This window comes from Sceloporus undulatus, chromosome 3 (genome assembly GCF_019175285.1).
Source record: "Sceloporus undulatus isolate JIND9_A2432 ecotype Alabama chromosome 3, SceUnd_v1.1, whole genome shotgun sequence".
Classification (NCBI taxonomy): domain Eukaryota; kingdom Metazoa; phylum Chordata; class Lepidosauria; order Squamata; family Phrynosomatidae; genus Sceloporus; species Sceloporus undulatus.
The window spans coordinates 174,117,246-174,132,921 of NC_056524.1; the positions used below are offsets into that span (position 1 = coordinate 174,117,246).

The following is a 15,676-nucleotide window of genomic DNA, read 5'->3' on the forward strand; positions in this document are numbered from 1 at the left end:
TTTGGAAATAAATTTTTAGACTTATAGATGAGTATATATGGTATATTTCAATGTTTTTTTTTTAAAAAACACACCTTTGCCTGAGGAAGAAGCCAGCGGAGCTTTGAAAGCCTGCAACTTGTATATTGTGTATTTTGGTAGAATTCAAAGATATAGCCATGTTAGTCTGTAGAATCAGTATGTAGAGAGAATTTGTAGCACCTTTGAGACTAAATGAAAGAAAGAAGTTGGCAGCATGAAGCTTTCATAGACTTCTTCCTCAGATGCATTTTGTCTAAATGCATCTGAGGAAGTAGACTGACGTCAAAGAAAGCCAATACTGCCAACTTCTTTCTTTCACATAGTCTCAAAGGTGCTACAAGATCTCTCTACATAATAATAATAATAATAATAATAATTTATTTGTATCCTGCTCTTTTCCCAGAAATGGGACTCATATAATATTTTATTTAAAACATAATGTTATGTTGTATAAAATATTATATTATTATAAAATATTTTATTATGCGTTCACACACCCATCGAGACTTGTAAAACATATAAAAAACAGTTTAAAACATTTAAAATTTACAGAATATACCTTAAAAAACCCAAATTAATTTTGTGGAATAGGGGAAAGAATGGTGTGTTCTTTGTGCAGAAAAAAGAAACTTAAGTCCAAAACACACTGCAGAAATAATCCAGTTTGAGACCGCTTTAACTGCCCTGGCTCAATGCTAGGGAATTCTGGGAATTGTAGTTTTCTGAGACATTTAGCCTTCTCTGTCAGACCGCTCTGGTGTTGCCATAATAAACTACAGTTCCCAGGATTCCCTAATACTGTACTGTACTGACTCAGGGCAGTTAAAGTGGCTTCAAACTGGATTATTTCTGCAGTGTGTTTTGGACCTTGGTTACTAACTATCTCTGTAATGGACTTGTCTGTATCCTGTAGGACAGTGGTTCTCAACCTTTGGCTCTCCTAATGTTCTGGACTTCATCTCCCAGAAGTCTCAGCCAGCTTGCCCAAACGATATGGGATTCTGGGAGCTGAAGTCCAATGCTTGGAGGACCCAAGGTTGAGAACCACTGTGTGTAGGACATATGTTTTAAGTGTTAATGAGTTTTGTGAGATTTGGATTTTATTGTACTTTGACATATGGCCAACAGAGTTGTCTCTAAATATGTCTTTCATTGTCTAGTTTAAAATGATGTGGTAACAAATGTGTTTATTTGGTTATGTTTAGATGTTGCAACTGTAAACAGGCCTTTGCCCTCTCTGCCCACAAAATGGAGGGAGGGAGGGATGGGGTAAACAGACACTGAAGAAACCAAACCAGGGCAAACTGAGGAGGAGGAGGAGGAGAAGGGGGCGGCTTCAGAGGCCGCTACTGCGCATGCTCCCTGGGTTACCGCGCATGCGTGGTGGCGAGATAGAAGGTGCTGCTGCTCCTGCCTGTCAGTAAGGGTTTTGCTGCTGGCTGCTGAGGGAGAGCGCGCGCCTGTGCGCGTGCGCGAGGAAGAGATGGAGCCCCTGGCCTTCTGGTTTGGGCAACCGACAGCCAGAAGCAGCAGCAGCGTCGTCGTCGACGAAGAAGGGGAGGAGGACGGCGGGAGCCCTTGAGGAAGGAGGGAGGGAGGGAGGGAGGAAATGGCCACCCAGCTCCCCCCGTTGGACGCAGCTCCTCCAAGCCCCTCGCTCTCCTCCTCGTCGTCGTCCATGGAGGATGGAAGGCGGGGGCTCCTCAATGGCTGCGTCCCTCTCTCCCATCAGGTGGCCGGGCACATGTACGGCAAGGACAAGGGCGGTGAGTGGACCCTTGGAGACCCCGAGACCCCCTCCCCTTGTGGGCCTTATGGGCTCACTCGCCTCTCCCCTCCCTAAGGCTAAGGGCTCTGGGTTCGAATCCTGATCCAGAGTGCCCTGGAGCTCAGTTATGAACCCCACTGGGAGACCTCGGTCAGGACACACTCTCTCAGCCTCCTCAGGGGAAGGCAAAGGCAAACCCCCTCTGATCCCGTCTTGACAAGAAATCCCCCATGATGGGGTGGTAGGGTCACTATAACCCCCCTCCCCCATGATAGGGTCTTAGGGTCACTATAAGCCCCCATGACAGGGCCTTAGGGTCATTATATACCCCTATGATAGAATCACCATAAACCCCCATGATAGGTTTGCCTTACAGCCACTATAAGCTTGGTATTATTTGATTATTATTCTTTTAACATATTGAGGAGGGAGCAAGCTTGTTTTCTGCTGCTCCAGAGAACAGGACCCAGAGCAATGGATGCAAGCTACAGGAAATGAGATTCCACCTCAACATTAGGAGGAACTTCCTGACAGTAAGGGCTGTTCAACAGTGGAATGCACTCCTTCCTTGGAGTGTACTGGAGTCTCCTTCCTTAGAGGTCTTCAAACAGAGGCTGGATGGCCATCTGTCAGGATGCTTTGATTGAGAGTTCCTGCATGGCAGAATGGGGTTGGACTGGATGGTCCTTGAGGTCTCTTCCAACTCAATGATTCAAAACTTTGTAATCAGTGTTTACAACTGTGCCTTAGGCTTGCCGCAAGTCAGAAACTCAAAGGCACGCATCAACAAAAACTCCATAAGAAGGCTTTTATAGAGGCTTTATATTAGGAGGCTTTAGTTACAGATGAAAGTGCAAAGACAGGTCTGATGCTGAACATAAAGAAAACAGAAATACACAAATTCAATCTAGACAACGAGGAAATTGAAATAGTTAAAGAGTTCCCATATCTAGGATCAAACATTGACCAGAATGGAGACTGCAGTCAAGAAATCAGAAGAAGACTAGGAATGGGAAGGGCAGCTATGAAAGAACTGGAAAAGCTACTGAAGAGCAAAGACATACAACCGAGCACTAAAGTCAGAATCATTAGGTCATTGTATAGTGCGCCTGCATTATACATGGGCGCGCTATATGCAGAGCATATGTACTCAAGCCACGGAGAGCACACAGGGGCGCAAGGGGCTGCGCGTCCCATTCATATTAATGGGGTATGCGCTCGTGGTGCCCCACACGCTCCCAGGCCACCGCACACACAAGCCCCATTCAAATGATTGGGACTCAAGCATACTTGGAATCACGTGGAATTAGCCTTACACAGGGGGTCCGGAACGGATCCCCCACATAAAGCAAGGGTCTACTGTATTCCCAGTTACCATGTATGGCTGAGAGAGCTGGTCAGTGAAAGAAGGAGATAGAAAGAAAATCAGTTCATTTGAAATGTGCTGGAGAAGAGTACTTAGGATCCCATGGACAGCCAAGAAGACAAACATAATGGGTCATTGAACAGATCAGACCAGGGCTCTTCTTGGAAGCAAAGATGATCAAGTTGAGACTATCGTACTTTGGTCACATAATTAGAAGGCATGGGTCACTAGAAAAAACCATAATGCTAGGAAAGAGAGGAAGACCAGATGGATAGACTTAATGGGGGGGGTAGTGGGTAAGGGCTTGCAGGATCTGGTCAAGGTAGTAGAGAATAGTTATTCTTAAAGATGTCTCATCCACAGGGTTGCCATGAGTCAGAACCGACTCGAGGGCAGCTAACAAGAACAACAAATCAATGTTTTAGCTTTGTCTTTTAAAATTAATTGTAACCCGCCTTGAATCCCAGGATGGCAAGGGAACCCCCTCCCACACAAACACAGCAATGAAACTTGAGTTGGACACAATAACAATTAATTCTCCCACTCAGGCATCTATGTTCACTATGTGACCTTGGGCTAGTCACACTCTCTCAGGGGAAGGGAATGGCAAACCTCCTCTGAACAAATCCTGACTAGAAAACCCCATGATAGGGGGTTGCCTTAGGGTCACTATAAGTTGGGAATGACTTGAAGGCACACAACAACAACAACAACAGTTATTTCACCTAGCCAGGCATATATACTCACTGGATGACCTTGGGCTAGTCACACTCTCTCAGCCTCAGAGGAAGGCAGTGGCAAACCTCTGAATCAATCTTGTCAAGAAAATCCCAGGATAGGGTCACCTTAGTGTTGGAAATGACTGGAAGGAACACAGCAACAACAACAGTTTTATTTCACCCACCCTTGTGATTAAAACTTGGAGGCCCCAAGGGATTATTTTTGGTTTGAATATACTTTCAGCCCCCCCACCTTCATGTTTCCCCAAAGTTTTAAGTGATTTCTTTCTTCCTTCCGTGCTTCCAGTTGTATGTCTTTTCAAGAGGGAATTTTTGGGGTGTGGGTGGGGACATCTGCTGTTAACAACAATGACAACAGGAGGAGCAGCAGCAACAGAGGTTTTATGTGTTTATCCCATTTGCGTCTCGCCCTTTTTCTCAGGGAACTCAGGGTAATATACTAGAGCAGTGGTTCCCAACCTTTTCTATACCCCAATCCCTTAGAAGATGGTTGATTACTGTTTGCTTCCCCTACAAAAGTAATGTCACGTTTGAGGTTGAAGAAGTCTTAATTTCTAATTTTTGAACTACCTAGAATACTGTGGTTGTTGTGTGCCTTCAAGTCATTTCTGACTTTCATGTGGTCTTCTTCTTCTTCATCATCATCATCATCATCATTATTATTATTATTATTATTTTATTTATCCTAACTTTCTCCTGATACAGGGATTCAAGAGAGGTAACAAAATTTAAAACTGTACAAGTTAATACAAAGCATTAAAACTGTAAATGTAATTTTTAAAATAAAATGATTAAACAGTTTTAAAAAGTTAAAAACTAAAATTTAAAATGGCATGTTTCTTCAGAGGAGATTTACCACTGCCATGCTCTGAGGCTGAGAGAGTGTGACTTGCCCAGGGTCACCCAGAGGGTTTCAGGGCCGAGCAGGGATCCTGTTCTTCAGAGCCACAGTCCAGTGCTAAAACCACTATGCCATGCTGGCTACAATACTATGAGTGAGCAAATTGACCTTAAATTGACCTAAAAAAAGAATATTTTAACTCAGTGCATAAAAAGCAAATCTTAATTGAGCAATCAGATTCTAATTTATTCTGGGAAAAATGAGTGATGACTTGTCACTGAGGGACACATGCTATTCCTTAAGACACATCTCAAGTTAGGAGCTATTTTTCATTTTAACTTTTAAACCACCCTGCTAGGTTTGATTATGGTGTGTACATGTGTGTGTTCATTTACCTTCCTTTCCAGTAGTCCAGTGAAGTAGGATGAAAGGGCCAATTTATTTCAGGGCATCTTATGATTTTCAGAGTGGTCCTATCTCCCTCTTTGGGTCTGCCCTGTGTCAATCCATTTAGTAGCTTTCAGTTTTGTGTAACGACATCAAGTTTTTAAGTAATTCTTTTTTTCAAAAGTGAAAATGTTTCACCTTTGAAGTCCAGCACCTAAAATTCTCATAAAACCTGGTTTTTATCCTTATTGAAGGGTTTTCTATTGTGTCTGCTTCTGTACAGCTTGGTAGTTTACAGTAAATACTTGCGTCTTGGCATGTATTTCTGGAGCAATACTAGAGCAGCACAACATTTTCCTTCCTAGTAAACTGTTTAAAGTCATTACATATGATAGCTTCCTTACTGTGGTTGCTGCTATGCCTGCTGCTTTGTTTTGGTTTGCAAATGACCTCCCTCTGCTCTTCTTCAAGCCTGCAGGGCAAGGCTCCTTTTTCCCTTTTGATAATATACTTTTAATTTGATATATTGGTGTACACTTCTTCTCTATGAAGAGGAAGTTTTGAAGCAAGGGAAAATTGAGTTTCCCTTTTCCGTGTACCAATATCCAAACAAAAATCAAACAGTAAAAAAATAAAAAATAAAATAAATGCTAGTGCTCCTACTAAAAAAGTTCAGAAACTTTTAATGAGATAAATAGGGAGACCTCTTGTAGGTTTCTACAGGAAACAGAGAAACTGTGGGAAGAAAAAACAGAATGTTGCGTCTCCTGTTTTGAATAAAGAGAAGGTTCGCCATTCATTAGAGAGGGATTTCATCACCATGCAGTGAGTGTGGTTTCCTGTAAATAGTCTCTTTTACTGAAACTGGGCCTAGGTAGAGGTAAGAAAAGGGGAAATTGGTGATGAATGAATGTACGGAAGATTTGAAGAGATTACAACATTAAAGTGACTTCCAAGTCTCTCTTGGATTCCAGTGGGGTCACTGTGTTCCAGTATTGAAAACTTACATGAATGTAGAGTAGCATTTCTCAAAATTCAGAGTCTGTGCCCCTATACAAAGCCAAACCAGTCAGAAAGTGTCACAGATTTAGGCAAAAGGGTTAGAGTTGCATTGCAAAATCTACCATGGGGTTGGTGTGATGTATCCTTGAATGTGAAAACAGATGTATTTTTGACAGGTCCATGGCATGTAGGATAACTTTCTTTCATCCCTAGCAATATCTGAAGTATTTCTTATTGACTGGCAATTCTTAGCCTGTCTGTTCAGAATCTGTCCAGAATATAGTGAACTTTAAGGGATACAATGGCAGGTTACAGACTGCCATAAAGTACACGCTCCACGTGTACTAGGGTTAGGAAGGGTCTTACCTTCCTCACGGCCCTTCTCTGTAGTACGCGCAGAGCGCGTCGTAAATGGCAGCGCCCATCCACATGGGCGCCACCATTTTGACGTCTTGGATGCATAGCGTCCAGACGTGTCACGGCAGAAGTGACGCCGCGAGGACGCGCTTTGCCTCTTGCGCTGCCACTTCTGCGTTTTGAAAAGGAGCGCCATTTTGGCGCCTCGCAGTCTGGCCACTGGGGTTTCCTCCTCAGCGAATGGCGGCGGTGGGAAAACGGCTGCTTGAGGGCGGTCTGTAACCCGCCAATGGACCTTTAGTCTCTGCTGGGGTTTGGTTTCAGGATCCCCATGGAAACCAAAATCAGTGGATGCTCAAGTCCCATTGTATACAGTGGTGTAGTAAAATGATGTCCCTTATATAAAAGGGCAAAATCCAGGTTTGTTTTTTCGTATTTTTCGGGAGAAAATGTTCAAGCCATGGATGATTGAATCCATGGATGCACAATCTGTGGATACAGAGGGCTGACTGTAATCCTAAATCCAAAGAGAGAACATTCATTGTGAAGTGTTCTATTGAAGTACGTGCATTGGTAGCTCCATTTCAGCCATATATGTGTACATTTAGTCCATGTAGAGTTCAGTTCACCTAAAGTGTAAAAATCCAGGGTCCATTAACAAAGCCCAATTATCGCACCGTTATTCCACTTTAATTGCCATAATTGAAGTTTCAAGGGGAGAAATTAGAATTCTTAGCCTGGAAGCTATTGCAGCTTACCAGACTGCAAACCTACAATTCCATTGGATGTTGCCATGGGGGCTAAAGTGGAATTTAGTGGTATATTTGTGTAGGGTGAATGGGACCCAGGGCTGCGTATAAGTCGGAGTCCTAAAGTATATGTACAATAGTCATTACTGTAGTTTAAATCCAATCCAATGTTACGTGAGTGAGCTTGTTTTTGTGCAAAGGAAGTATCTCTTGCCCTGTTCCACGTGCAGTTCCCACCCACAAGCTGCTTCAGTCTTTAGAGGATTCCCTTGCCCATCTGCTTATAAGGCTCCCCCACCCTCCAGAAGCAGTTGGGCGCAGAGGAAAAGAGGGATTTGATTTGGAGGTGTCCATTTCTCTGGCGGAAGTAACACTACTAGTTACATCCAACTGAGATCAGTGGAATGCATACCAATCAGTGAGAGGCAGTGCAATAACTTGTCGTAAAGACTTTCCAAGTGGATGTTTACAGATATGCTCTTAGAAATTTTGCAAAATGTCAATGCAAGAAAATGTAAAACAAAACGACCACCCAGATTGCTGAGATTTATGCAAGCTTTTTGAAAAGCGAGAACATGTTGGTTGGTTTTAAGGACAAAATAACAGATATAAAGATAGAAAATATTGTTGGCTAGTAACTCCGAATGCAGACTCTTCATTGTACTTATTTAAGCAGTAGTGAAGGCAAAGCCAGAAAAAACACCTTTTTATTTATTTATGTTCTATCCTTAAACCAGGCTAAATATATTGGTTTAAAATATATATTGCCATAATTTTAATGTAAACATAAAGTTAAAATTCTAAACTGAACTGATGAGGTCTGCTGGCAAATCTTTAGATTGATCTTGCTTAACATCTCAGGTATAGCAAAGAATTATTGATGAAGCAGTAGCAGCAGTCTTTTAATGAATTCACCTTTTGACTTGCAAGGCCAATTAAGATCTGGGAATGTCATTTGCTGAATCACAGCAAAGCACTCTGCACTGCAGTTTTTAAGAGTGTACAAGGCATTGCAAGTTAATTAGTTAAGTGATAATTAATTCACAAGCTGCAAATTGTTTGCTTTGATGTAGCAAACTTAGATCTTAGCCTGCCTTAATTGACAGTAATATTGTTCAGTTAACAGCACTGAACTAGCCCAGAATAATGGCAAGGTTTGGTGATAGAAATAGGCCGGAGGTTCTATACACTCCACCTTTGTAAATATGTTCTTGTGCTGTTTCTCCCTTTTCTCTGTCTCTTCTAGGCACTCCTGGATAACAGCATGAGGCCAATATCCTGCAAATGTGAAATCCTTGTTGGCTAGAAGTTGAAATCTGTTTTATCTTTTTTTTTATTTGCATCATTAAATTTTTTTTTCTAAGCCTTGTTTTCCTGGGCCATTTTTGGTTGAAGTAGTATATTCCAACATGCCTGTTTCTGTTACTTATGGAGAACTCAGCAAGTGGTTAAGATTGTCAACAGTTGTTGAAATTATTTAATAGTTGGAAGACTATATTTTTTATGCTTTGAACAAAAAATTAAAAACCCAATTTTCTGTGTTGTACCTCAGGCATATTGCAGCATCCTGATGGCACAGTCCTCAAACAATTGCAGCCACCACCTCGAGGGCCCAGAGAACTAGAATTCTATAATAAGGTAAATGTTTTCTAAATTCATTCTCTAAACCAGCTGCAAAGAATAGTACCTTTGTATTGGTTTATGTAACTATCATTGAGAGAACTCTGCATAGCCTTACAATCCTGAATTAACCCCTATCTTGCAAACTATTAAAATGTTACTCTAGTCCTGGAAAATGTTAGTGTGCATGCAGGGAAGGAAGCTCTCAGATGCTTTGGGAACATAAATGTTAAAGCCATTTCCAGATGATAACAGTAAGTATGGCAAAAGTTAACAACGACAACAACAACAACAACAATTTCTTACCCACCTTGCCCTGTGGATTGAGGCAGAGAAAACAGATTAAAATACAGCAACAATTAGATACATAACTGAGTTAAAAACATGAACACCTATAAAAAATATCATTTAAAAAGCATACATATTTAAAACAATTCATAATTTAAAATTTACCTGTGAAAGAGTTTATCACTTAAATCAATTTCAGAGATACAGTCTGGTACTATTTAACATTTTTAAAAAATCTAACCAGGAGTCTACAAACTGTTTTTTTTTATATGCATCACAAAGTCAGAAACAGTCACTTCTTTGTTTTCCACCACCATCCTGTCTAAATTTAGGAGGAGAACTGGAACTTGTCCATGTCACACTATGCTTCTGAAAATTGAAGTGGCTTGGAAATACAATGCATACAGCTTCTAATCTTGGGAGGAAGTTTGAGAATAGTTGAACTTTCCAGGTCGTAGTAATGTTTACTGTGACAAGCAAATTTGCAGGTCCTGGACTATTATCCTATTAAGAGGTGCAACAATATCTATTGGAAGTGTCTGACCAGCCTTTATTGAGAGTGCTACATTGTGATCTCTCTTGAATCTATGGTGGGATGCTAAAATTGGCTAGATTTTCTTCTGTTGCAGCCCTCACCTACAATCAAATTTCTTTCTGCCCCAATCTCTCACTTCTGGGAGTACAGTAAAATACTCTTTTTCACAGAATTATGGAGTTGGAAGAGACCATAAGGGGCATCCCATCTACCTTCTTGCTACGGTGGAATACACAATCAAAGCACCCTTAATAGATGACCATCCAGCCTCTGTTTAATTCATGCATATATTTCTTTAGTTAGGGTGAACCTTGTTTTTATTTTCATCATAAGTATTCTCTCTGCTGTGTTCTATAAAATTAAAAATGATAATTTGAATGATAAAAGTGTTTTCCTGTCTGTCTGATTATTACACTATACCTATACACACACTTGATTGGAGTAACACTAGTTTATGTGTTAGCCAATGGGATCAAAACAAAGACCATAGTACGTTTTCACTGTCAATCCACCAACTACTTTGAGCTCCTCCCAATCAAACACGTCAGATTTCTGCTTTTTAATTAATTAGCTCTTGAACACATATTTATTTATTTAATGACCAGTCTTTTATTTAGACTTCGGTCGACATTTCAAACATTTTCCTGCAAATTTAGGACTAAACAATAAACTTTTTTGGAAATTCTGGAAAAATTTTGGGCTTTGTCCACTTTGTGTCCAGCATGGTGTGATAATTTTAAAGATTTTAGCTGCTACCATTCTAAAGTTTTCTGTAATTATTTATGGCAACCAAGCAACTCTTAGGGAATTTCCTAGTAGTTGAATAAAATAGATGAGATACTTCTTTATAATTTGTCTTTCAGTTTTTCAAATTCATCTTCATCTCTTGTGAATATCCGTTGAATATACAGTGCTTTTGCAACAAATGCAACAAGGGTGTATACATCATAGATGCTAATTTTTAGGTATTATGGTTTCCTGGAAGATGGAGGTGTACATTACAGCTAATTATAAATGATGCTATGTATTTATTTGTTGTAACTCAAAGCAGCCCAGTTAAACAAACAAACACACTTTAAGTTAAATAGACAAGACAAGCCCTATCATTGTGTTTGTAACCTAAAATTACAAGACATCTAAGGGTTAGTGCATATGTTTAAAATACTCCTCAATCCAGTTGAATAGAATGTGATCCAGCCCCACATGATTTGCAGGAGTTTTGGCTTTGTATGCAGGGCCCCCTGAAAAACTCCTTAACCTCAACCGAAAAAGGCTTTACGGTTTTGACCAGAGTATCTGCTGAAATCCTTAGAAATGTGAATTATCACTTGTGTGGCTGTCTATCTGCTTGGCGTGCATTCCGATGGCTGGGCATTTTCAACAGAGGGAGGGTGAATAAATGCAGACAGATACAAATTTGTGCAGGAATATGAAGACAATTACTTGCCAGTAAGAGGAGGAGAGAAGAGATGTGGAAGAAGGAGATCAGTGCTTCCTTGAAGCAAACCTTTCAGTGCAATTTTGGGTAGGCTGATCTTCCCTTGCTGCTGGTCCTATTTCCAGACCAGTTAGTAGTTCTTGATCCTTTGGCCAATGGATGGGACAGAGCTCTTTTTTCAGTGCCTCCAAATGTTGTTTTTAGCAGGGGAGAATAAAGGCACCTATTGCTTAGAGGTTCTTAACCTGTGGTCCATGGACCTTTGGGAACCAGGAGTAATTTTTCCCCCTTTGGTCCAAAATACACTGCAGAAATAATCCAGTTTAAGACCACTTTAAGTGCTAGGGAATCCTGGGAATTGTTGTTTATTGTGGTACCAGAGCTCTCTGACAGAGAAGGCTAAATGATTCACAAAATGAGAGTTCCTAGAACCCCCTAGTATTGAGTCAGGTCAGTTAAAGTGGTCTCAAAATGAATTATTTTTGCAGTGTGTTTTGGACCCGTGATTACCTTCCTGTTAATTTTGACAACTGGGCTTAAGTACACTTTTCTTGGATGAGGCATGGAACTTTCATTAGATTCTTCAAAGTTGTTGTGACCTAAACAAATTAAGAACCAATATTGTAGTTCTGCTTCTCTCGCTGATGGGTGGGTCAGCTTGGTTCCCCCCTTGGCTTGATGTTATGGCTGGGAGGCAGGGGCACAGCCTCCAACTGGGTGTACTTTCCTTGGTAGAAACCAAGAGCCAGAGTGCTTCTTTCTGCTCTTTTACAGTGACAAACAGTTTAATTATTAATAAGGTGCTAGATTCTTCCTGCTGTTCTGTTGACTTGAAATCATGTGACACGGAAAATCGGGGGTTTTGTGACTAGTGGTCATTACTAATTGGATGATATAGGTAGTGCATAGTAGAAGTTATTTACAGACTGTCAGTAGAACAAAAGGTGACACTATGTAGACACCCTTCTTTGGGAATGAGATAATGATTATTTTTTTTGGCTGAGTTGGAGGATGTATATTATGTACCTCACATTACTGTTGCCCAGGGTAACACTAGTTTGCACATAGAGAGATATGTAAATAGTTCATTGCGGTAACAGCTCTTGAACAGCCTGTGCTGAAACATTCAGTTATAAATGATTCCATTCCCTATTAAAGTTAAAAGTAATCTTCAGTTGCCCCATTTAAGGATGGTCACATACAGTAAAGCATTTTTTCTACTGGTGTTATTTGACCCTATTTATTCAATATAAGCCATTTCATTGCCATCAGGTCCCCCCCTCCCCCCCAATTGACAACTGTATCAGTTTGTGCTGCTGGAAGAAAAGTATAAAATGAATAAAATAAGCATAATTCATTTTGGGTACTAAAAGCAACCACTTAGCAAGCTTGAGCTTTTTCGTGGCTTATAGATTGGGTTATCTTTGTGTCTGGTCTACTGGGACTGAAGGCAACTTTGTTGTGTATGTAATGGACAGCAGTAATTTGTAAATCCAGTAACACAGTTTTATGGTGGTGTCCCCAGTTACATTGAAAAAGGAAATGAACAACAGCACTGTCATTCTGTCTCTGAAAAGTTTATGCTTAACATTTTTCTTTTGCTGATATTGCTAACTGAGGGTCAGAATTTAATATTATGTACAAAAAGATGCAAATTCACAAAAGTAATAGAATTTGGTGTCACTTTGAAATTAGCCCTAGTGTTGAATTAAATACATTTAGTATTTAAGGATTATAGATTGTCTTGTATTCTTGATTAATTTGATGCTATGTGGTTTTGATGGAAGACTGTTTTTTTTAAAAAAATAGAACCAAAAGCTTGTTCATTATAATTTCAAGCATGGAACTTAACTGTCAAGTAAAGAACTGTTCAAAATAAGGGGATCACTGTGAAGAATCTGTTCATTTATAATTCTAACAAATATATTCAGTAAGGAAACAAATTGGTCCCTGGTTCTTTCACTAATGAAAACCTTGTTTTGGAAACAAAACATCTCCCACAACTCTATCTTGCCTGATCTCTAGATGATAGAGAAGATGTTTCTATCACCCTGCCAGGGCACTGGTAGGATAGGATAACTAATTTTGCATAGGCCTCTAAGAATCCACAAGCCTTTAGTGCTGCTTTTGAATCTAATTTCATTTTTAAAGCAATACTCATATTAATAACACTGCATCTGTTCAAAACCTTCATTTTCATACTTTTTATACAAGATTTTTGCATCCTTCATCTCTTTTCTTTGACTGTAAGACCTGAAATGTACAAATGTTTTAAATACCAATAGTCACCTATTATATAGCAGGGAAGATGGTAGATTATCAAGAATTCAACTGTATTTTTTGTCTTTTATTTCAGGTGTATTCTCCAACCTGTGAAGACTCTGTGTTCCTAGAACTCCGAAAATTTTTGCCAAAATATTATGGAACCTGGTCACCACCTACTGCACCCAATGGTACTAATGCTAAACTTATTGTGTGCCAGGCACTAATTGTGGTCTCTTCCAACTCTTATGATTCTGTGATTTGTGGAAGTTTTGTGAGAGTGTCAGAAAATGAGTGCCTTGGAGCTGTGTGATAAAGCCCTATCACTTAGAACATCATGAAATGATATACTGATATGCTATTATAGGAAAACTATATTGTAAATAAGGGCTTCTTTCTGCCAGTGAAACTGATTCAAGAGTGAAGTTTGTATATTTAGATCTAGTCAGCTTTTGTAATACAAAATACAGCTGATTCAGCTGTTCACAGTAGCAAAGGCTCCACTGTGATATCTTTATATAAATGTAATGTGGTGATGCTGTTATAAATCAGACATAAGCTGTGATAGTCACAAGTAAAGCAGTATTTCTCATAGCTTTGTAAAACCCATTTAGGTTTAAGTGTGTGTTGATATATTGGGCTACAGAAAAAATGAAAATGGTAGGGAATAATCCTTAAGAGCTGCTGTTTGAGTAGGATGCATTAAGATGGCATATGTGGCTAGTGTTTTTAAAAAACAAATTGAATTTTTCTTGCCACTTGTGCTTCTAGCAAGCTTAAGTACTTTTACATGAATATATGGAGAATTGTAGGCTGCTCTTGTTTTGTTATAGTGGAATCATACCTGCCTTTATAGGTGCTTCATTAAAATGGAGAAGTTGCTTTTAAAACTTGTTTTGAGATGATTGTGTTTTTAAATCTTAAATTTCCCTTGTGCTTCTAATCTGCAGTCTATCTGGATTAAACAGATTCTGTCTGCCATTGTGCAAGTATTCACATCTCCCAAGCAGGAATAATGCTCCTAATTCCCATCCATGACTAAGACTTTATAACTCTCCTTCCTTTCTCAAATACGAATCCCCGTTATACTTTTTATAATTATCTTAACCATGTTTAAGGGTTATGCTTGTTCTGGTTAATGTTAACCAAGGTTTGAAGCTACTTGCAAAACCCTAATTAAGAGGAAATATGGTAGTATTAACCATGTCTAAGGTTGATGCATATGTAATCCTTAATCATGGTTAAGACTGTTGGAGAAAAGGAACAGCTTACTCCATATGATAGCACATGTAACAGATCATTGTGGATGTTTGGTTGTCCGTTGCAAGGCAAAATAAGAAGACTAGATGAACCAATGCTATACAATAGCATGTAGCTGGATAAATCCCATCATGAGACGTGGATTATTAACTCTAGCGATGAGCTGTATCCAAGGGGTTCTAGTTCTTCTGTCATATCTGTTCCTATGGCACCTTTCAGTAGGAATGGAGGAGATATGTGGCATTTATTTAAATTAATTAATTTCTGCTCAGAATCTGCATTCTCTGGTTCACCTGCTCTATGGCATTTTAAAGCACCATTTCTGCCATTAACAGGCTGCTGTCCCATACCACAGAATTCCAAATAAAGTTGCTTGTGAACTGCTACTTAATCTTCACTGCTTGTGTTATCTTGTTAACTTCCAGTGACCTCTGATTATTGTTTAATTTATGCCATTGATCTGTTTTATTCTGAATTATTAACAGACTTGTACCTGAAACTGGAAGATGTGACACACAGGTTTAAAAAGCCATGTATAATGGATGTAAAAATAGGTCAGAAAAGCTATGATCCATATGCCTCAGCTGAGAAGATTAAGCAACAGGTCAGCAAGTATCCACTAATGGAGGAGATTGGGTTCTTGGTGCTTGGCATGAGGGTAAGACTTCATTCTTCTTTGGAGTTTAATTCAGCTGATACTCTTCATTAGATGTGAACAAATGAAGCCTTGTCCAGAGAACGTTTTTTTTCCCTGGGAAGAGAATTTGAAGGTCTACCCCACATTTACATACCAGTACCTTTTCACATACACCATTGCTTATTGAACTGCAGCTATCTACATTGAGTTCTTTCTCAGAAAACAAAAGTACAGATGTACAGATTTAAGCCCTTTACTTGATTCTTCTCTGTGGATACAGTCCCAAAAGGAATATTCAAACAGCTTCTCCAAAGATCTTTACTGCAAAAGGCTGTAGTCATTCTAGCTTTGATAAAGATTCTTCTTTGCTCATTTACCATACTACTGTTTGAGAGTCCTACTTTT

General features: G+C 39.6%; 1 protein-coding gene across 1 annotated transcript in view; it reads left to right on the forward strand.

The window, feature by feature from the left end:
- The first annotated feature begins 1,395 nt into the window (after nucleotides 1-1,395).
- IPMK (inositol polyphosphate multikinase) overlaps nucleotides 1,396-15,676 on the forward strand; it is a 28,806-nt gene continuing 14,525 nt past the window's right edge. Inside the window, exons 1-4 of the mRNA XM_042457907.1 lie at nucleotides 1,396-1,787; nucleotides 8,784-8,869; nucleotides 13,469-13,565; nucleotides 15,120-15,292. Coding sequence (XP_042313841.1) covers nucleotides 1,631-1,787; nucleotides 8,784-8,869; nucleotides 13,469-13,565; nucleotides 15,120-15,292 — 513 coding nt within the window. The 5' untranslated portion in view covers nucleotides 1,396-1,630. The remainder of the gene's footprint in view (nucleotides 1,788-8,783; nucleotides 8,870-13,468; nucleotides 13,566-15,119; nucleotides 15,293-15,676) is intronic.